The sequence below is a fragment of the Sparus aurata genome, chromosome 16 (assembly GCF_900880675.1).
Source record: "Sparus aurata chromosome 16, fSpaAur1.1, whole genome shotgun sequence".
NCBI classification, from domain to species: Eukaryota; Metazoa; Chordata; class Actinopteri; order Spariformes; family Sparidae; genus Sparus; species Sparus aurata.
In genome coordinates this window covers 8863879-8886371 of record NC_044202.1, presented here as the reverse complement: position 1 = coordinate 8886371, position 22493 = coordinate 8863879, and the positions used below count along the sequence as shown (strand labels likewise).

At 42.7% G+C, this 22493-nt stretch overlaps 3 protein-coding genes across 4 annotated transcripts in view; all 3 read left to right on the top strand.

Annotated features, from left to right (window-relative positions):
• The window catches only part of stard9 (StAR-related lipid transfer (START) domain containing 9), a 30372-nt gene extending 25951 nt beyond the window's left edge, over window positions 1-4421 (top strand). For both annotated transcript variants that reach the window (XM_030391378.1, XM_030391377.1), the window contains exon 22: window positions 84-4421. In XM_030391378.1, coding sequence (XP_030247238.1) covers window positions 84-4386 — 4303 coding nt within the window. In that variant the 3' untranslated portion in view covers window positions 4387-4421. The remainder of the gene's footprint in view (window positions 1-83) is intronic.
• LOC115565831 (stAR-related lipid transfer protein 9-like) lies at window positions 4391-14642 on the top strand. Its single transcript, XM_030391379.1, has 11 exons — window positions 4391-6793; window positions 7113-7316; window positions 7473-7656; window positions 8036-8182; window positions 8358-8457; window positions 8662-8828; window positions 8975-9039; window positions 9228-9430; window positions 10489-10568; window positions 10958-11116; window positions 11931-14642. Exons 1-11 carry the CDS (start codon window positions 4452-4454, stop codon window positions 12030-12032), a joined length of 3753 nt encoding a protein of 1250 aa, XP_030247239.1. The 5' UTR covers window positions 4391-4451; the 3' UTR covers window positions 12033-14642.
• Window positions 14643-16146: 1504 nt separating this feature from the next.
• sptb (spectrin, beta, erythrocytic) overlaps window positions 16147-22493 on the top strand; it is a 45081-nt gene continuing 38734 nt past the window's right edge. The window contains exons 1-2 of the mRNA XM_030392102.1: window positions 16147-16468; window positions 21785-22056. Of these exons, the coding sequence (XP_030247962.1) occupies window positions 21909-22056 (148 nt within the window). The 5' untranslated portion in view covers window positions 16147-16468; window positions 21785-21908. The remainder of the gene's footprint in view (window positions 16469-21784; window positions 22057-22493) is intronic.

The following is a 22493-nucleotide window of genomic DNA, read 5'->3' as shown; positions in this document are numbered from 1 at the left end:
AAACAGCTTCTTTGCTGAATTAACCAATGTAGAAATATTTTCCTAAATTTAGATCTTAAACTCAATTTTTCTGTCCTTGACAGACACTTCCTCAGGAGGAACGGATCCACAGATTTGACATCAAATTCATCCACACCCTCTGATTCCAGTGGCAGCCGGAAGTGGGTTTCTGAGGAGTGTCTTCCGCGGGAAAGAACCCAGAGTTGTTCTGGTGCACTCGTCTCTGGAGGAAGTCAAGCCGGCCAAAGTAGAGTAAGCTCCTTTGAAAACATCAGACAAACTTTCAAAGAGGAGCCCCCAGCTCAGCCCTGCCGGGAACGACCGGAAAGAAAACCTCTGCTGCCAAACAGAGACCTGTCCTTCAAGAACAGATCGGATCAGAACTCTGCAGTTACTCTGAAGTCACCCGTAGGAACTTCTTTGCTGCCAGTCAGCAAAGAGAATATACAAGGACACAAAACTCACCAACCAAATTCTCAGACTGCACCTTGCATTAATGAGATAGTTCAACCCCATGCAGGTAATAACGGACTAGAAACCATGAGGAAGACTTTGTCTCGTTCTGTTGGACCAAGGTTAAAATCTGCTCTGTTCAAAGTGTTCAGGAAACCCCCACTTAGTGCTAATGGAGGACGAGGCTCCAAACCTCTGGGGAGGATAGCCAGCAAATTTCACTGGAGACAAAGAAAAGACAGGAGTCTCAAAGATGCCAAAATGTGCCAAGGCAAACGTGCTATTAAAACAGCCATTTCATGTGAGGAGCTTGACCAAAGGAATCCGTTTGAGGACATTGGAAAGAAGCGATGGCATAGTACTGAGGCTCTGATGAACAAAGCCAGCAGATGGGTTGAGAGACAGCAGGGATTGATGGGATGGGAGGAAGAACAAGAAGATGGGGATGAGGTAACGTCAGACTGTGAGAGCCTTTTCTCTCTTGATTCCCTGTCTTCTGCTTATGCGACAGCCCTAGCTGAGCAACTGAGACATGAGGAAGCAGCTCAGAGTGAAGCTGATAGTGAAGACAGTCAGATGTCTAAAGATTCATTGGCTGTGGAGAGCAGTGGGAAATCAACAATGGAGAGACTTAGCCGAACACTGGTGCCAACCTACTCATTGATGACAGATTGCTCCCATTCATCCTTGCGGCACAATAGAACAGCAGAGATCAGTGAGAGAGCTCTGGTAATCTCAGCAGAGGACTCTTGGAGCCAGCAAGCCTCCCTAAACTCGAGAAACAGTGGTTTAACAAGGAAACCTCCTTCCCAAAACCCAGTCATAGCAGATTCCAGAGGCAAAGACATAGTGCACAAATTAATTGAGGACTTTGGGAACATGCAGACGAATTCAAGCAGCAGCGCACAGTCCTTGAGCAGCTGCAGTGGGAGGGAGCCAGAAAACTTTGTGCTCACTGATGCCTGGTCCTCCACTGATGCAGCAGACAGTCCCAGGATTCACAGGGAATCTCTGTCTTTCCAAAGAAAAATTATGTTCAGAGGTGTGGAAAGCAGCAACAGCAGCTGCAGTCCCAGTCCAACAAGTATGAATCTCTCAGACTGTCATAGCAGATCGAGAAGCGGCAGCTCAACGTCAACAAGCGTTGAGAGTGTAAATGTAACAATGTTGGAACACATTGTGGAAATTTCAAGAGGCACATCAGAAACATTCGATTTTCAAGCCTCTCAGATTCTAACAACACCGGATGAAGCCCTGAAGGACAAAGGATGTCTTGTTGGGCCATTAGTAGCAAAAATAGAAAATCAGGCGAAGGACTTTACAGTAATTCCAGACAACAGCAGCAACAAAAGTCCAACAACACTACCAACTTCAGATCAAACGCCTTGTGTCTCACCAACTGGCATCCAACCCACTAAAAAACAAGCATCAAGAGAAACATTGACCCAGATGTTCACAGATGTACCTGAAATAGTGGCCACTGACATTATGATGTCATCTGACACTGAAATGTGTACATCAGGTGGTCAGACAGTGATGCATTTTGCTCCAAGTCCTACAAATCAAGGTCAAGTATTGAACAAGATGTGTGATGCTGCAAGTGCCTTAAAACCTTCAACTGAGGACGGAATACTATGCAGTCTAGATGGTGCAACAGAAAAGTTGACGACAATACAGCAATATGAGTTTGGTTCTAACACCAAGTATGTGTCACGTACAAGGGACAAAATGTCCGATGAGGTCGAAACCAAGGGCACTGAGCAGTTCATTGAGCTACAGAAGGAGCTTGTGAATTCAGCCTGTAAACATTCCAGGAAGAGGAACAAAGACCACCAGGATGCTTTCAAAGGCAGCTTGAAAATCCCAAAAAGGAGCAACAGCACAGAGTTGGTAGCTTTCTGCTCCACACCAGTTGGCAGCCAGGAAGATATTTGGCCTGATGACAATAATAACACCAGTGACTCAAAGGGGGAACAGTCTTCTGTGGAAGCTGACAGCCCTGGATTAGATGTTCTTTGTGCTGATGGAAGATGTAGACAAGACACTGTGGCTTCAGAGTCGATGCCAGTTTCCCATCCTATGAGCAGGAAAGTTGGACAAAGTTGTCAGATCTTTGAGGACTTGGGGTGCAGTGAAAGAAGATCTCAGAGTGGTACCTCTGCTAAAAAGGGAAGTGTAACAATAAATGAAGTAGCTGCAGGAACAAAAGAAAAGGACGACCCCATAAAAGATCAGGAATGTAGAAAGGACATATGCAAGTCAGCTGCTATTTGTAGCGCCATTGACCTGAGAATCTCAGAAGTGGTTAAAGAGCACATAAGATTGTCATTGCTAGGCAGTGATGATGAAAGGAAGAGCAGGAGTCAAAGCATGAATGCCTTGTCATCATCTGCATGTCAAAGATGGACAGAAAGAGAGCTGAGCGATAGAATAAATGATCAGGTGAAAGATGGAGCAATCCTTAGTCCACACCTTTCACTTGAAAGGACCACAAATGACAACAGAGTTGACAAAAAGCCTCTGGAATCAGATCTGCCCATTCTATTGAGTACAAGCCATGAGAGCCATATGTTTAAATCTACTGAAGTAACACAGAAGTTTGACTGTGACGTGACATCAACAAGTCCGGTAAACGATCATTGTGCTCTCCAAACCGTCTCCACCAAAAACACAATCCATTCAAATCTGACTCTTAACAGCCAAACAGAGTCTGAGCTTTCTGCTGTACAACCAATTTGTTTGTCCTTGATTAGTGATTCCTCTTCAGCAAGAAAATGCATTGATGCTGGTGGAAACACTATAGAAAAAGATGCTTTATTTCAGAGAAACAAAGAAAATATAACATCTCCCATATGCTTAAATGAAGTGGATACCCAGATCTGTTTTGGGAATCCTGATTGCCCAGAACCTCACCAAAAGCTTCATGAAACACCTTCCATCCTCTGCGATACAAGAGAAAGAAAGTGTGGCTGTTATAATGTCAAGGACGTTGGTATGGAAGCAACATCCAACACTGAAGATAAAGATGGTGATGCCTTCAAACAAAACTCCCCTACAGCGATTCAGCACAGTCCTGACACATCAGCAGCCATGAAATCATTATTTGATGGAGGAATTCTTGAGTTTAAACAGCACAGACAAAACCAACCAACTGCGTCTATCAAAGGCTTTGCTGAGTCTCCTGGGCATGATCGAAAAGGTGACACAGACAACACAGGAAAGAAAACTTGTATCACAGCACAGGGTAAGTTAAGCTGTCTCCTGACTCAGTCAGATCACTTGGCTCAGACTTGTGTTGTAAATATGAATTACAACAACAAATGCCAAGTTTTGTTTGACGAGGATACTCAAATTGACAGCAAACAAGATTGTGTCATGAAAAATGACAAAGAGACAGCCAGCCAATCTGAAGCACAGGTCCAAAAGATTACAGAGTCGAAACATAAAGAAATTATTTCTAGTTCTGTGCCGCCAAAATACAAAGCAACCCATGGAAATGCCTTCAGAAATGCAAGTTGTAGTGCATCTGTCATGTCCAAACAGGTTGAGCTAAACGCATCCGATGATAAACCAGACAATTCTGCTCTTCTGTCAAAAAAGACCAAGTCTAAGAGGTCCAGAAGGTCTAAGATCCAGACTCAGCCTACCTCATCCTCCGAGTCGTCTCTCGAATCATCGGATGAGGATGAGGAGGATGACAAAATGGCCAGAGTGCATCACAGTCGGTTCTCCTCTAAATGGGTAAAGCTTGGCACTCAAGAGATCGGACGGGCTAGAAGCAACATTGCAGATATTTCTACTAAAGTGCCTGCGAGCAAGTCTAAAATTAAGTCTTGTCCTTCAGGAGTTAAAGGTGAAGTTAAAGTTAGTAGAGATTACACCCAAAACGAAACTCTTTACCCCCTCAAGCGATGTCACAAAAGACAAGTGTAGACAAAAACTTCCAGTATGCAAAGAAAGGTGAACCACAACATACACCGAAGTCTAAGGACGCAGTTATGCATTTTGCCTCCAGTGACATCAACCCTTTTGTTCACCAGTGGCAAGATGACGACCCAAATCAGCACAGCTATAAGAACCCAGCGTTCGGAAGTGCTGCTGATCTCTCCTGTAAGTCCCCGCTACTGAACAGTGCTGAGAAACGGATAACAAGATGCTGTAGTGTTGACAACGGTTTGAATGGGAAGAACTCACCTTTCAACTCCCATCTAAGCACTTATGTTACCAACAAGGGGCTCTCTAGTACGCTTAGCAGTATTGAGGATTATAAGGAGCAAGTGAACGAACAGTCTCACCAGGCATCTGCTGATATTCACAAGCAGCTAGCCAATCTGACAGTGACCAGCAGTTCCTCAAGTAACGATGCTCCAGGAGGCTTCGGTAACAACTTAAGTCAGGTGGATGAAATTATGTTTGTGTACTCATCTGAGCAAGAGGCCAAGGCAAGCAAAACCCAAAGAAGGACAACATGTGAACATGGCACTCAAACTGAGAATTTCCTGCAGACAGTTAATATTGATAGTGCTCCAAAGAGGAAAGAGCGGCACAAAAGGAGTAACACGGATGTACCTGCAAGACAGAAAGCCAAAGTGGACATTAGAGAGTCTCCAACGTGGGCCAGTATGGAAAGCATGTCGGCTCACATCTCAAAGCTGATTGACAGCACTTCAGATCTGCTGGGGGATGTCCAGGAAATGAGGACAGGTGAAACCATTAAGTCCAGCCCGAGGAGGAATGTTAACTTGAGTGTTAACTCGAATATCAGCGTCTCCTATAGTGAGTCCAATGACTGCACCAAGAGAGACTGCTCGACTCAAACAGCTGTAGATGTTGGGATCCAGACAGAAAGGCCTTCAAGGCCAGCAGAGAAGGAAGTCGCGGTTCATCAGACACCAAGTGAACGGTCTAAATCTCATGAAGTCAGTCTGATAGTCAAAGTGATTGGCTCTGAGGTGGTCAGTGTGTCTCAAGACACGAATGCACACTGTGTGGTGAAGACTAAGGCTGATGTGAAGGTGCAAACCACGCCTGACCTGAGGAATAACAGCTCAAAGCCCTCCTCACAATCAGAGAACGGCCCTCTAAAAACACCTCTTCGAAAGACGGTAGGTGAAGGTCAAAGACGCGTAAGATCTGCTTCTTCTAGAGGCTCAAAGCAAAGCACGCCTTGGGCTCCAATATCTGAAAATCTCAGTCCCTCTTTAAGAAATGACCTATCACTTTCTTTAAAGAAGCAAGCTATGTACACAGACCGGGCATCATCTCCGATACGGACTGTGGGCACAAGATTATGCATGAAACTGAAAGGAAATCAATCAGCATTTTGTCCTCAAAATCAGCATGAAAATAAAGACTTTTATCCTGAGAACGACAGCCTTACTGTGCCTTCTAGCAAACAATCAGCATGCTCAAGTGTGTCAGAGGATAATCAAATGTCCAGACAGGATTGTGATGTTTCTTCTTGTAAATCAGAATCTGTGTCTCTTGAGAAGGTGAGTGAAATGAGTGGGTCAAGCTGTAAAAGCTCAGATAAGTGCCTTAATTCCTCACTGGATAGATATACGGACCCTGGCAGGAGAAATGTTACAGATAAAGACCAGGATCCCAAATGGCAGATGACCTCTCAGCAGTGGAGGATTTCAACAAAAGGTTTATCTATGCAGAATCTCATCTCGCCCATATTAAGTCCGACTGATGTGCACAGACAGCAGGCTGGAGCTAGACATGGAAAAACATCAAGCTACACAAGACCTGAAGTTGATGCTGTAGATTTTTATGTTGATTCCTACATTCAGTCCCCGCTTAGTAACACAACCATTCAACTGCAAGAGGACGACATGGTCTCACTGGCGCCCAGTGAGTGCAACACGGACATCCTCGTGAATATTAAACCTGTCACCAGTGTGCCACCGTGTCAAGACCACCAAGTAGTCCCAGAGGACCTGCCCGTGCACAACAAGTTCACCAACTGGTCAGGAATCACCCGTCAGCGATTAAAACCCACTAACAATCTGGCCACATTTGTTACCAAAGACCACGACAGGAGCAGAAACTGTCCTGAGTGGGGTGAGGTAGAGAGTTACGGCTTGAATGCCGAGTCCATGGCACAGAGCAACAGAAGGACGAGAGAGATTGAGAGGCTGCGCCAGGAGAGGGAGCAGGTGATGGCGACGGTCAGCCTTAACATGAACCCGACGCCGCTGACTGTGGAGCTGACAGAGGCCAAGCTGCATTACAGCCTCGGAGAGACGGATACACTGTTGAAGATGCTGACACCGAGGTCCAGAGAAGAGCTGGAGCCAACAACCTCTGCAACTACCAATCAGCAGCTGTATGATAGGTGAGAATACAAATGAACCAAAAAGTTTAGTCTAATATATAAAAAACATAAACTCACAAATGTCAAGAAAAGGAAATAGTCCTACACCTGTTTTCCTCACCAAACAGAAAATGCAGCCGTACACTGTCTGATTTTTTTTTTTCTCTGGCCAAACTAAGACGAGCCTAACTGCATGTTAACGCATGATCAAATACACCTATTAACTTGTTTTATAAGGTCCAATGCTCAGCACTGACCTGACATAAATTACTTCAATGTATTTGCGATTTTTTTTTTATAAAGCATCCTTTCTTTTTTTATTATTTCTGTTTCCTCTCAGACATCGCAGGAGTATTGAGGGTTTGAGGCAGGAGAGGGAGGAACGGCTCCAGACTTACCGGAGAGCACGTAGTCTGAGTCCCAGCAAACATCCTCGCTCCTCTCCACAAGAGGCCGTTTGCTCCTCTAAGGTGTCTGCCGCCATGCCCAGTCGACGTAAAGAGTACTTACAACAGCTCCGCCAAGAGGTGATAGACAGCACCAGGTAAGACACGACTGGTCCTCTCATAGAGCTAAACAAATGTTCCATATCAATCTTATAGATGATACGTAATTTTTTCAGGTTAAGTATTGAAATGGTGTGAAAATAAGAATGTTTATTTTGGTTGAAATGTTACTCAGTGAATCATTTTAATGACAGAATACCAGACCCCCCAAGAGGAGAGGGCCAGTATCCGTCTGACATTGAGCAGCTGTTGCGAGACTATGGCCGAGCCCGGGAGGAGGCCATGACAGAGATTGCGAAGGCGAGAGAACGACTGCGAGAGAGGACGGAGCAGGAGAAGAAGAGGCTTCAGCAGCAGGCCTTGTCTCAGGAAGTCAAGGTCGGTTTTCAGTTCAGATTTGTGTCAGAATGAACATAATAGTTCTCAATACCACTGAAAGCTTTATTTTCCTTGTTATCAATATGGTTATTATGTTTCCATTAATCAAATAATTGTTTGGCCTATAAAATATCAGAAAACATTTTGTTTGAAGTCCCTAAAGTGCAAGGTGACTTCAATGATTTTTTTAATTAATCGACAAATGATGTCAACTCTACATTACAATATCCTCTGATTAATAAAAAAAAAAGTCCAAGACATTAACTGGGTTAAAACAGAGTAATATACAAGATATCAGTGTTTTTTTACAGACTCAGTTTTATTTGCGACACTGCATTGTAAAATAATTAACTGGTATCTTCTTCCCTGTGTGGGTCAGGATGACCTGAGGCATCGGACAAGAACCAGTAACAGCACCTTGTGCACCGGATCCAGCCTGAGCCTTTCCTCTGGACCAACATCAGGATATAACAGCGGCAACACTGCACAGCTGCTGAATGGCAGCAGACCACCTCTGAATGGACAGGTTTGTACTCTAAAATTACTCAATACAATAGATTTGATTAACTGAGATTTGATAGCTCAGACATCCAAAAATGTAAATGGTTTGTTTTTGTTGTAATATTCCTTTCTGAATGAGCAACACAGAGGGTAATGGTGTTGTTGTTGCTGTTTTTGTTTTTATTTTTGTTTTTGTTCAGGTCGCAGGGTTCCAGGATGAAGGGCTGAAGGTCAGGACACGTCCTCCGATATGTGGTCCTCAAAGTGTGAAGACACACAGAGCCTGGCTGTCTGCCCACGGTGAGGACTGGGCTGTTATTCACAAAAGCCAAACAGACGGGGGCAAAACAGTCTCAGCATAAATTATCTTAGATTTAAAAAAAATTTAAATACCAGTGGATACTGACTAACTAATGTACGATTCCTAGTTTACAAATTTTATTTTGCCCACTCTATCCACCCCTGCATTCTCTGTATTGAAATTCCATCGATGTGTTTTGCTAGACGTCCGCCTTGAACCTCCTGTCACCACGTTTGAGCCCCTGATGACTTCATCTCCATCACCCCAAGCTTGTACACGTCACCGCACCGCGTCCTTTGGCTCCACTTCCTCCATATCCACAACCTATCAGGATATCACCTCTAGTCTCCTCGGCCGAGCTTTGGCTGAGGTAACAAAAGACATAAAACTAGAGCTGATACTTTTTATATTTCGATAAAAACCTTCCAGGGTTTGAATACAACTGTTCCAGACTGAACATTATAAAGATCTTATCTTCCAGACATTTTTATGAGGTTGAATTTTCTTTCTCCAAAGGTGCGACTAGCTTCCTCTGGGGATTTGAGCAACCTGCTAATGGGCAAGGCCACAGCAGGCTGGAGGTGAGCTCAGTCATTAACTTCAATAAACTCCCTTATCTTTGAATCTACTTGCCTTTACTGTGGTTAGGACTGTCTCTGAGACTGTCTCTGAGACTTTCTCTGTGGGGTCTTTAATGTGATTAATCAGCTGCAAAGGGAATTCACAAGTACCATTAATTTGCTAATGTATCAAGTCTGTGTTTCTTTAGGTACCAAGGAGAAGAACGAGGTATCCAGACTTACTACAAGCCCTCCTCCAGCCCATCTGTCCATGGCTTTCTGGGGGCCGGGGAGCTGGACAGACCCCTGGACAGCCTGTGGAACGTGATCTGCCAGCTGTCTAAGAGCCACTTGTATAATCAGTCAGTACGTTCTGTCTGGACACGACCACTAGATGACAGCACTCAGCTGGGTGAGCTAATGTTTCTGTTTAGTCTTAATCCACAAATGGTTTGTTTACTGTACATTACAGTACCCGTGGGGAAATGCAGTAAATTAAATGATGTCAAGAATGTTTTGTATGTGCAAATTTGAGGTAGATGTACTTTACTTTTTCCATTCAATGCTGCTCTGTACTTCTACTCCGTGATAAGTCAGAGGGAATTCTGCCACATTTACACCACATTAAGAGTTCTGGTTTGGTTGAGGTTTGAGTCTCATTCCCAGCTCGTCAAATACAGCTGGGAACTGGACCTGCCAACCCAAAATACTTTGGGTTGGACAGGTCGGGGTCAACCACCAAGTGTCAGTATTTGACGAGCTGGGAATGAGACCCAAAAATGAACTTTCTTACAAATAGGACCTTTAACCTTCAACATATTCATATAAAGCTTATTTTCTGAAGCAGATTTCATCAGTAGAATGGAAACATTAAGATAAGACACTCATTGAGTTAAGTGGCAGTTTATAAAATACTGATAAGTCTGTCATTTTTGCATTGTGAGCTTTACGTGGTAAAACAGTTTACCTTGCGAATACTTTTTGTATTTTTGCAAAGAATTTTTTTTTTGTCTTTGCTGCAAAACTATTTATATTTCTGCAAGCTGTTTATGGATCCTGCTCATGTATATGCGTCATATGATGCTTCTGCACCCATTACTTATGTAGCACTATACAGTACCCAATCCCATTCATCACTGACTACATTATTGTATTGCATGACCAACTCCATTCTCACACCTGCAGTGTGTTGTATATAGCACCTTTGCACCATCACTCTCACCTCATCGACTTTGCCCTGATCAAAAGTTTTGTTTTGTCCTTGCTCTAAAGAAGAGTTTATTGTGATGGATCTTTCTATTTTTATATAAATATGTTAAATTTTGACTCGAGGTTGGAGCATAAACTGATTTTCAACCATATAGAGCAATAAAATCCTCTTCCTTTGCCTCCAGCCCTTTACATTTTATTTTATTTCAGGTTTTTATCATCTAATTTCTCCTGACACAACTTCTATGTATTTCTGTTTAGTTTACATATTAACGGATCCGTCCTCCTGCCACCTCAGCCAGCCGCGGGACTTCTGCTGCATCAGCACCGAGTCCAAACAGGTAAGAACAGCTGCAAGACCATCCAGCTGGGCTGCTGATTACTGCCAGTCGCCCTTTTATAAGGTTCTCTGAGTAATTGCAGCATAGCTGTTCACAAAATCACGCTACAATGTGAAGGAGAAAAATTCCATTTACCCCGTGGACAGTGCTGTCTTTTGTAATTTAAACCAGTCTGTGATAAACAGCACTATGAGTTCTTCATCCAAAATGAGCTTGTGCTCTCAGAAACAGCACTGAGCGAAAATAAGACTGACCCAGAGGCAGTGGGTGTGGAAGACACCATGTCAGATGCTGGTTATCAGTGTCAGCGTACAGTTGTCTTTGGGCTGATCAAAAGGCTGTGCTGCCTGTTTTATTAATGTCTTTTTTTCTTCTTCTATCTGCCTCAGGCTGGCCTGTCCGTGCTGGCGATGCAATCTGTGTTTGAGGAGACTCTGCCTCGTCCCAGTGTGGATGCGGTCCGAGGGGAGATGATGCCCAGCTGCTGGGTCCTGCAGCCAGTCAGACGTGGAGGACAGGAAGTCACCCGAGTCATCTACCTGCTACAGGTGGGATATTATTGCCATAAATTAATCCTGATATGTCTTACCTGCCAGTAAAAGCATGGATGTTTTGTTGTTCAAAGATGTCGTATAAAGGTAGTCTGGTAATATGGAAGTCTCTAATACATGTATAGAAAGGCTGGTCTATTTTAATGGCATTTTGACTCACGCACTCACTCACTACGTATGGTGATGTAGCATGATGTCAAAAAAGTCTGAGAATTAAAGGCTGACAAAGCTTTTCAGGAGCAGCTGTTTCTGTGGGAGAGAGGAGTTCCCGTTGTCGCAGACTTTGGGCTTTTTAACTTTCAAGAATATACATGCACAAGAGCCTTTTATACCACACTGAGGAAAAGCAAAACCCTGAAAAATAGGTCTCCTTTAAAAAGTTGGATGTGAATGGAATGCAAAATAACTTTCTGTAATTTATGAGCAGCCTCTGAATGCCCTATGTAGGGCTCAGTCAGTCGACAGAAGCAGGCAGCTGTTTACAGTGTTTTGAAGATGAGAACGGAGTCTGGTTTGAGGCCTAAAATATTTATTTTCTTCTTTGGGCGACATGACTGACAGTAAACAGCCTTAAATAAGAGTTTTCTGACATGTCAATGTGAATCAGGTTAAAAGTGAAAATAGGGGAGATGAAGTAGTGACACAGCGGGTTGTTGGGGAGAGTAGCAGCTCCAGAAGACAGGGCTGTGATTTGGCATTAAATTTTGTATCGCAGCTTCGTGTCTGTTGCAGCATCATTACACCCGTGGTTGCCAGGCAGTGCTAATGTGAACAATGTTCGTCCTTGCCATATCATTTTGTTCTCCTCCAGGTGGATGTAGGAACTCCATCCTTCCCTCAACGACTGTTGAACACTGTTGCCAGAAGACAGGCAGCTGTCATCGCTGATCTTGCCGTTTTCCTCGCTTCGTGAGGACGGGATCCACAGGGGACGAGGACGTATTAGCAACGAGCACTTATACTGAACTGTCTCCAGCATGGAGTTAGTCTGTCTTTCGAATTTGCACCTGACATTGTTTTACTTGACTTTTTATTTCATTTCATTCTAAGAGCACTGTTGGTTATATTGGTTCCCAGTTACACAGTTGAAGCAGCTTGTTTTGTATGAAGGTATTTTTATAAGATTTTGAAACTGTATTTTTGTATTTGTCATGTACATGAATGCATGAAAACAATCGTAATCCTATTTTACCAAAGATTGACTAGAAGTTTAAAGGAGTGACTTGACTTGGCACATTGAGTGTATCTCGTTTAGGTTTAGACAGCTTGTTAATTAACTATCCAGGTGGCAAAGCTACAAAGTTTTCCCACTTTATTGATTAATTCACTTAATGAAAAAGGTTAATTAGTCTATTCTATTCTCTTTCCTATCAGCTATTTAGCTCCCTAATGCCCACATCTGTCAGTTCCTAGGGAAGCAAAATGTTAAAGACAACAAGGTCGACGTTATAGCAAAAGAAACTTTAAGCTGAAGTTTGAGAGCTGGTCAACAGACAATCGAAGGTTACACTGATTTGATGTATATTTACTACACTTGTGTGTTTTTTCACTAGTGTTTGCTGTCTGTCTATCTATCTATGATGGATAGATAGATAGATGCAGCCAGTTTAATTGTTACAAGAGCTTGTAAATACACCTGAGATTAAGACCATACACAGAAGGCAGCATCACTTCGTAAACAGTTATGGGTCAAACAGTTTTTGCAAATAATTAAATGCGTAAATGTTTTCGAGCCGCTAACACAATAAAATGATAGCTGGAAGACTCAGAAACACTTACAAAATATTTTATTTATGAGGAAAACCGCATCCAAACCAATCCAATATGAAGGAAATGGTTGCAAATACTGTTTAGCCCTGATTTGTCACAGTCCATGTACATTCTTATTTCCTCAGGCACTGCGTATTTTAAACCACTTAAAGAGCCTTAACTCTGCAGAAAATGAACTTTCAATGTCATTGACCAGTAAAAAGGTGAAAGATATATATATATGTATATGTAAGTGACTGTGTGAGATGTATTAGGGTGGAGAGGAGGTCAGAAGTCAAAAGAGGGAGGGTCTAGTAATATTTATTTCGGTTAAAGGTAGGGTACTTGCTTTTGAAAAATATAGGAGGTTCTTCCATCTTTTTTCCCTCCCTAGATTAATGTTTTGCTTTAGCCTTCTATTGCAATATACAGTAGGTAATTGTTACAGAAAAAGTTCTTAAAAAAGACACATTTTTGAAAGTGTAAAGAAAACATTAATGACCCTACTGATTTAAATATAACGTTCAGCTCCCCTCACCACCACAGTTATTTTCACACAATCACTAATACGGGTGTCACGATTTAAATCCTAAATTTGAAAATGGATCAAAATGAGCATTCAGTTTCAATTATCGAAATCAGAAACAGGATGTTTTTTTATTTCTCTCCAACCTTTCCTACTTAACCTGCATCAGAAGAAAAAACAACAAAATCCACCAAGATAAGAAATTCTAATCCTGGCTGTTTACCCTTCAGTATCCTTCTGCTATCTAAAGACTGTTGTTTTTGTTTTGTTTTGTTTTTTTGTTTTTTTTCCAAGAGTCAAATCCATCAAATGGATTCAGAGAATTGTGACACCCCTAGTTCCTAAGCTATGTGTTGAAGACTAAAGTGGTGTATTGAAGGAAAGAGGAATAGTTACCCCTCAGCTGAACGTTTGTCTGTGTAAGCAAGTTTTTGAACCACTTTTGTAGCAAAACGGGGAGGTGGTAAGTTAAAAAGTGGAGAACTTTTTGATCATAAGGTAACATGAAGACCCAACCAGCTGCAGGGACGCTGCTCTGTAGTGGACCCTGACCTCGCTTCATTTTATTATTAAAGTTGCAGCAAGATACTGACACAATATGGTACCCCACATCTGCATAAGCTCAGTTTTAAGGCCTTTTTACTCTCTTGTTTCTGACGTCCGTCCTATTTATTTTGTTCCACTTGCCTTCTGTTTGAAATGCTGTTGAATGTGTTTTCTATTGTTGTGATGGTTTTTTGCAAAGCACGGTGCTGTGTTTTCATGGATGCTTGCACAAAACTGTTAACGCGTTTATTAATGTTGGATCTAAAAAAAAAAAAAGAAAAGTGTGTTTTTTGTTTGTACAGCGCTGAAACTATGCAGAAGCTGATCAAAGGCGGGACTGTTCTCAGTCAAAGCCGGGTCGGCTGTATCCAGATATGAAGCCATATTATTTACACTAGTTGAAGGTTCATGACTGTTTTGGAACTTCAGACGTTTCCAGGGGAACCAAAGAGAAAGAGAAAAACATACTGAAGGAACGGAGTGACCACTTTTTGTACTGATTTCTTTTTTTATATATATATGTATGTCTATATATTTTTAAGCGCTCATTTCATTGTGTAAAAAAAACTTTATTTATGTTTTGACAATGTGTTGTAAATGTGTTTTATCATAAACAACCTTCCCTTTTGCTACTAAGATGTTATCTGGCCCGTGTGTTCGGCCATTTTTTTTAAATGACTGCAATACATATTTTAAGTGAAATGTTGTTTTTTCATTTATTTACTCAATTTGTTTCTGTGTGGCTTGTTCCCAGAGTTATCTTTAAAGGGTAACTCCACCAGTGTTAAACAACTTAGTCCAGTGATGTCACTCAGTGGCTCAGTTGCATTGTGGGTAATGTAGGCACCAGATTTCAAGTCAAGTCACAGTTTAAAATCAAACGATCTGAATCAATAGCCAACAGGAGTTTAACGATTTTTTTATTATTAAATTAATTCTTCTTCCTTGGCAAAACCTGGTGCCTACATTACCCACAGTGCAACCTTAGGCTTTAAACTGCTTTTACATAAGCAGTAGTACTCTTCAAGACCTGCAAACACACTTTAATGACCCTGTAAATGTCGGCAGTCTATCTAAATCCAAAATCCCCTCATTTAATCAGGTATAGAGTTATATTATTGGTTATATTCACACCTACATCTTTAGAAGCATTTTGTTTTTGTAAGTCTACACTTGTATAGTGAATAGAATCTCAGCATGTGGCTTTTTATAGCTTCTATTTTTAACACATACAGATTATAAAGATGTAATCAATCTGCAAAACATCTTGAAACTCAATAGAGAAGTGTAATGCAGTGCAAACGATTCCCTGTGATTCCATGCAGATGTTAAAACATTGGATAATACAGTGATAAGAACCAAACTAGCTTGTGGAAATAGTCTGGATTAACAGTGTATTTAACATTATATCATATAAGTAAATATAAATATTCAACTATAATTAAAAGAACTGCATTAAAACTACTACTTAAGTAAATGTATGGAAGCATTAGCAGCTAAATGTGCTTGAAATATGTGAAGTGGAAGGACTCGCTTGCTTTTTTTGGCTTTTCTTTAATCTTTTTTTTTTGTTCCTTTGGCTCCTGAACACTGAAAAGAAACCTTTTGATGGGGAAATGAGAGCCAAGCTTTGTTAGAGGACATCAGACATTCAGTTTTTCCCCCCATAATAAAAATTCAGGCCCTGGAAGTAGATGGGGACTAGATTTCAATGTAAAGACACGCTGCTTCACTGTGAGCTACCAAACTGCACTTGACTTCCAGTTATCATGAAGGTGAGTAGATCATCTTCATTTTTGGGTGCACTTTTCCTTTAAAATCGTAAGTTAAAAAGTAACTTCTATCTACAACTGTCAGACTAAATAAGTTCATTTTCATTTCAAATTTAGTGAGTGCAAAGTAGCATAACATGGAAATATTAAAGGAAATGTACCCAGTTACTTCCCCCTGCTGTCACGTGACCTGACAGGTGTTTTCAGGTGTTTTGATGGACATCCTTTTCTAACATGAGGATCTTTCTCCAGGTTTTGTTTCCACGTCCAGACCTTCTCCCCCCTGCGCTGCATGTCGAATGGCACGCAGGGGCAGCAGCAGAGGTGACATTTATGAGAGGGGTTGGCTGGTGGGTGGAGGGGTGTTGTGCGTGTGCGATTAGAGCCCGGTCAAGGGGCGGGGTGGAGGAGGGGAGTTGTGGGGGGGTGCACAGGAGATCAGAAGTGTCTCTGCCATTTAGAGTCACCGGCTCTTGTCAGGAATGTCCGTCCCCTGCGCGCTCAGATCATGTACTGGATGCGCCCACTTTATTTTTAACCCGGCAGGGTGGGTCAGTCGCTGGCTTTCGGGAATGAGCGTGGAGCGCGCGGCGCACACAGCCCCTTTCCCTCGTCCCCCGTGCCCTCCTCGCGCTGTGGAGACCCTCCGTCCGCTCTGACCGGCACCCCGCTGCTTCAATGGGATTATAATTGCTTTATTGGCAGGGAGAAAGGCTCAACATAAACACTTTGGGGAAGGACGACATCCAGAAGCAAGTAAGTGGAAATTGAAGGCAGCGCAAGTTGCGCCATTGTTAAATGAGATTATTGATCAGTGGCCAAATAGTTTTCTGTCATTTCTGTGATGCTGCTGGTTCCATTTGCGCTGCTGTTGTTTGAAGCAGAGTTAAAAGTTTCCTTCCGAACCACCTGTTGGACCAGGGCTGCCATCTTAAAACCATGACGTCGTTTCCACAGGCTTTTATTTTTTTAAGGCTAATTATTTATTTAAAATGATCCCCCATTGCTGTTAAAGTCAGCCTACTTCACGAAGCTACATCTCTGTAAAGTCTCGAGTTATCAGCTTGTTATCTCTCAGTGTGGAGCAGGCGTGTTGGAAGTGCGCACGACGACGTCAGCGCGCATGTTTACGCGTGGAGAAGTGCGCGCAACCAAAGTTGGTTAGCCGACGTGAAAGTAACGGTGCGAGAAGATGGTTACGTGAAGGTCAGCCCACACTGGAACACTGGCTTAATGTGATGTACACATTTGTTGTTGAAAGGAAAATACTGCATTACATCTAAGTATCCCCAATTGAAAATATCAGTACACAATCGGCAAAATTTGCATCTTATTTTATTGAATTATCATTATTACTGTTGCTTTAATGTGTTAGTAGACTTTTAATGTTAAGGATACTCAAGGTGAAACTTAATTATATAATTGTAGTTATATATTAAGCAAAATAAATGGAGTAAAGTAAGTGTGAAAGTCACCCATATGAATAACGCTTGAGATTCAGATTTTTTTTCTATTTATTTTTTAAATAATTGTAATCATCAAAGTAAAAGTGAAATGACACACACATTATCTGGGCTGTCACAACATCAGGTTTACATCGCATGGTCATCTTTAAGAAAGTAACATGTGATATTATAACGTTAAATGTAGAATATTTTGGAAAAATAATAATGCTGCAATAATAATAATAATAATAACTCAACTTAATATTTGTTTATCATCTGTTTTCTGGCAAATGAATTACACTCATAAGTGCAGGGAGGTGGAGGGAGAGTAAGAGAACAGTTAGGCATGATGATTTTTCGTGATGTTGATGTGCAACAATAGAAAGAAACAGAAAATATTTAAGATGCACTTGAAGAGGAATATTATCATATGTGTCATATTAACACACTAATATTTCCTTTTTTCTTTTTTTTATGTCTTGGTTATCATCAGTGTAACTGTATTGCCACACCCCAATTTAGTTGTATGTATACTTGCAACAATTTGTCGCAATTTACATGTATTAATCACTTTGTTACTGTCCATATTTGACTGGATTGTATCTTGATCTTATAAGTGAGTCCTTCCCCGGCTGTCTCAGTCTCCTGTACGAGCCTGTGGATGATTAGTTTAAGTTGTTTAATGCTGCTGGGCTGTGGATTTCCTTGTGAAGAGAGTCAGGTGGGATGTTCTTGAAAGCCTTGATGCCTCTCTCTACTCCGCTGACAGAGAGAAACGACAGCTAATGTAGTTTAGAAATGGAGTCTGCTGACGTAAACTAACAAACCGGCTTCCTGCACAAGACAGAGGTTCCCCTCCTGGTTATTGAAACCAGTGTCCTTTTTTTTATCAGATTGCTAATAAAAATAGATTCATTTAAAAATGTGCTGCTTGGCTCTGCTGCAGAATGTGATCTGCAAAGTTACTAAGTACAGTTATCAAATAAATGCAGTGGAGTAAAAGTAAAGGATTTTGTCTGAGATATGGTGGAGTGGAAGGTTCAAGAAAAATGTTTCCCCCGAGCAGAGGAGTCGTCCCCCCTCATTCCCCTTAAAAGGACAAGTGTGAGTGTGTCGCCGCGTCTGGACGAGCAGCCACTTTTCAGTGTAAACACACTCCAGGAATAGTTTACTATCGATTCCCTTACAACCTCTCACAGGATCAGACTCCAGTGTTGTTGCAGTCAAAACAGATATTGACCACAACAGAGAAGCCTTTTTTTTTTTTTTTTTTTTTCCTGCTTAAGGCTCGATTTCCGCCGTGTGTTTTGTTAAAGCAGCATGTTGACGTTGATATTGACGCTCCCTCCGCATCGATCTCCGTCTGCTTTGCGTTCACGCCTCAGATTTACTCCATCTCGACCACAGACGCGCCTCCTCTCAGTTTCACACACACGCTGTAGGTTACGCGACTTGACCACACCCATCTCTTGTTTCATCCTCTTCCATCCACAGAGATAATGTGCTCACGACCTGGGCCGGCTAATGTGTTCCCTGCCTCCTCAGAGTGCATCAGCGGGGAGTTTACCTACAGCCGCTTTCAGAGTCGTTATAATTCATCTCCAGCGCTGATTTTGTGTTTAAATTGTTCATATTTGTTTACAGCACGGAGTGCAGTCATTAAAATCACAAGCGGCGGGGAGGTTATCATCAAATAGAAGTTGTTTTTTTTTCCCCACACTTCAGGAACAACGAGAAAAAAACTCATTCACACCTTTTAACCATCTGCGTCCACAGATACCAGAGCTCCCGTCTCATTATTATTGTAATGCGACGTGAGTTTTAATAAAAAGAAGTGTAATCGGCTTTTGTTTTCGTCTGAGGTCAAGCAGCTCTCGAGTATCTCTGGAAATTCCAGACAACATTTTAATCATCCCCTCTTGACATTTTCTGCGACTTTTTGAGAAATTACCCAGCACACCTTACTCACCAGTTCACAATGTGCAGCCATTGAAAAAAAATGATGTATTCAGTGGACCGTGAGGCGAGAGGGCTTTATCTACTACAGGCGAGAGAAAAAAATATAAGGCGGGTGCCAAAGTGTTTTATTTGTCTGATCAGTAAAGGGCTATCAATTTCACATTTAATATATGCCAAGTAGCTCACAATGGCAACACCAAATAATATGATTTATATTCTTACAAAGAGATGAGCGAGTTCAACCATCTTGATTATCTGTATCCGAATCTTTGCTGGAATACGCGGGAATTAAATTGGAGGCGGGTGGGATGAACCAGAAGTTGGTCAGAAGTCGTCACATTCATATTTATTAGAAAACTATTGACAGAACAGCCTCAGAGTTGAGCTCCGGATCAGTGTTTTTAATCCAAAGAGTTGGACAACTATACATGGATCGAGGTTTTATATAAACTTCATCCCGAGTCCTGGTATAGACACATTTTATGCCGATGGTACTCGCTCGACCCTACGCTTACATTATTTATGTGTCAGTCATGTTCGCTTTGCTGAACTCCTCAGACGCATCTAAACTAGTGCCGAAACACGTCATATGTTGACTAATCCGATGGTCGGTTGCCGGAATCGCCACCAATTAAGATCACAGATGAATAACTTAAGTCGCTTATGACACGAAACTAGAATGACACTCAGTAGAAAGCATACCTCCGCCAAGGCCCAACAGTCTCCTTCAATTCATCGTTTATCGAAACCTAATCCAGTATTAAACACGATAGCCCTGAATGTAAAACGTTTTAGTTGAGTCGTTGTGAAAGTCATCAAAACACAGGTGGACAATGAAAACAGCTGCTGGCTGAAACTCATAGTTTTTAGCAATTATTCCTGACAGTCCTCTGTTAGAGCGCTCAGCTGCCGTCGCTCCAAATGAGTCACTCTTTGGTCAAAACTCGAGTTATCGCGCCTCTGTAAGAAACACCTCACAGCTGCAGTCGCGCTCTGCTACCCTTGGTTTATTAGTGGCTGCATCTAATTTGGGATTTTTTAGACTTTTGTTCTGCATTGCAGGAACTCAGAGCTGACAGGGTGACCTGCTGTGAGTGAGCAGGGGGCCCAAGGGCGCCGCGAGAAGGACGACTCCCATGCTATTGACAGGCACACACTTAAAGTGGCAGGCGGTGAACTTTCTGTCACTGGGCCGCCGCAGCTTGCCCTCACCTCACGCAGAATCAGTGAGAATAAGTCTCAGCTCAGCTCACAAACTTAATTTGCTGCGGTTCGTGTTCGGCGGCCGACGCGATTTCAGCCTTACAGGTTTTGTAAACAGCTGACAGTTTGTGGATAAGGGGTTTGTTTGCCGTGTAAGGAGGTTTTTTTTTGTGCCGCGTTGTTGTGCAGCCGTCCTGGTCCAGGTCGTGTGTGAGGTGATAAGGGAATCCCCGGTGGTGGGTGGAGCATCCCCGGACTGATAACAGCCGCCTGCAGACGGCTGATACTGGAGACCTGTAGGATGCCATCATTGTGCATCACTGAGGGGCCTCTTCTCTGGATTTCGCTGGAGAAACGGCCTCCGTGGTCACATTATGAAGTCGTGACAGCAGTGATGGAATTAACTAAGTATATGTACTGTACTTTATGGTCCCCCGCACTTACGATTTTCCATTTTACGTTGCTTTTTATTTCTGTTCCACTACATTAACTTACCCACTGAACTGTAGTGGAGAAGACGCAGAAGCATTAAATCAAAATACTCCTTGTAAGTACGGTAATTAAGGACATGTACTTAAAATAAAGAGTAGATCATAAGAATAATATTTGCCTTATCTATGATTTGATTTTATAAATCATCACCCAAATCTCTGATATTAAAAATATTTGGTCTTGTTTCTTGTCTGCAGCAGTATCGACACAAGTTCCCGGCCTCGCCTCACACACTTTTCCTCACAAATACGCGCCAACAGAAACCCTTCAAACACACACACACACACTTACAGTTCAAACTACGCGAGCGGCATCATTCAAAAGGAGGCGTCTTCGTCATGTTCTGCAGTACAGAGGGGTTGCCCTCCCCCCTGTGAAGCACGATAAGAGAGCTATGCTGCACCCAGATAGAGCTATCTGAGCGGTTACCCTTCAACCCGCCATTCCACACAAAGAGGACTCCGACACACTGCAGGCAGCCGAGCAGAGTGACACTCACACACACACAAAATGGAGATGATCACAGGGCCAATGTGAAAGCAGTGTGAGAGTGTACCTGTCTCAAATAGATTCCTTTTCAAAATTACTTTCTCGTGCCACCTGCTTCAGCTGTTTAGCAGAATGCTGCAACGCTGTTTTGCTGTGAGGCTCCACAGTTTTTTTTTTTGCTTGACTACAAAAAAACTTCACCCGAGCTTCCATCCGCAACTTTTCCCTCAGACTGAGCTCGGAGAAACTGCCTCCTCGTGTCAAACTCTGCACATTCATCAATCTGCTCGGCGAAGGTCAAACATCCAAGTGATGCAACAAAGTGGAAAAACACAATTTTTGCTTGGAGACTTTAAACCTCTTTGCCCCCCCGCTGTTATGATTTATGATGTACTTTTATCATTAATAGGTGCTGAAGCCCAGTTAATCCTCATAATCAATCATATTAACACCTCTATTGTCTGTCTGTCCCCCTCTGTTTCAGACTAGCTCCAGTATCAGAGGTCCATCCTGTCATTTCGTCCCCTCTGCTCATTTCTCCACACATCCAGACCACCTGAGGACGCCGCCTGCCGTCCCCTCGCCCGCCCGCCACGCTGGCTACCGCCATGACTTCCACCACAGACTTTGACAATGCGGAGATCACGCAGCAGTACAGCCACATCAACACCCGCTTCGACCTCCCCGACGAGGAGCTAGACAATGACAACAGCTCTGCCCGGCTGTTTGAGCGTTCGCGCATCAAGGCCCTCGCAGGTGAGTGTTTGCATAGCAAACAGGCTGTGTCCTCTCCGAGGCATTCATGTGACGGATCTCTGAGATGACAGTGTCTCTTTAAAAAAAAGGGCAGAGCGGATGAGCTATAATGGGTGTCAGCTCAACTTTGGCAGGTTTGGACGAGCTCAAATGTGTCACCGACCTTCACTTAGATTTAATCAATGAAACCACAAAATCACCCAGCAGGTGATTCATTATCTGACTCCGAAGCTCTCAGCTAGAGCTGTGCAGATGTTGTTGTGTGTGTGTGTGTGTGTGTGTGTGTGTGTGTGTGTGTGTGTGTGTGTGTGTTTGTGTGTGCACGCTTCACACACACCCTCACCCCCAGCAGCTGAGCCCCGACACCGCTCCACACCCTCTGCAAGTAACTGGGATCACTTGCGCATTCCCAGAATGACCAGCGTCTGACCGATCTG

Coding starts and splice junctions, on each gene's coding strand:
- LOC115565831 (XM_030391379.1), top strand. CDS start 4,452: ATGCATTTTGCCTCCAGTGACATCAACCCTTTTGTTCACCAGTGGCAA. Junction 9,040..9,227: donor AAGGCCACAGCAGGCTGGAG/GTGAGCTCAGTC, acceptor GTGTTTCTTTAG/GTACCAAGGAGAAGAACGAG. Junction 9,431..10,488: donor AGATGACAGCACTCAGCTGG/GTGAGCTAATGT, acceptor ATTTCTGTTTAG/TTTACATATTAACGGATCCG.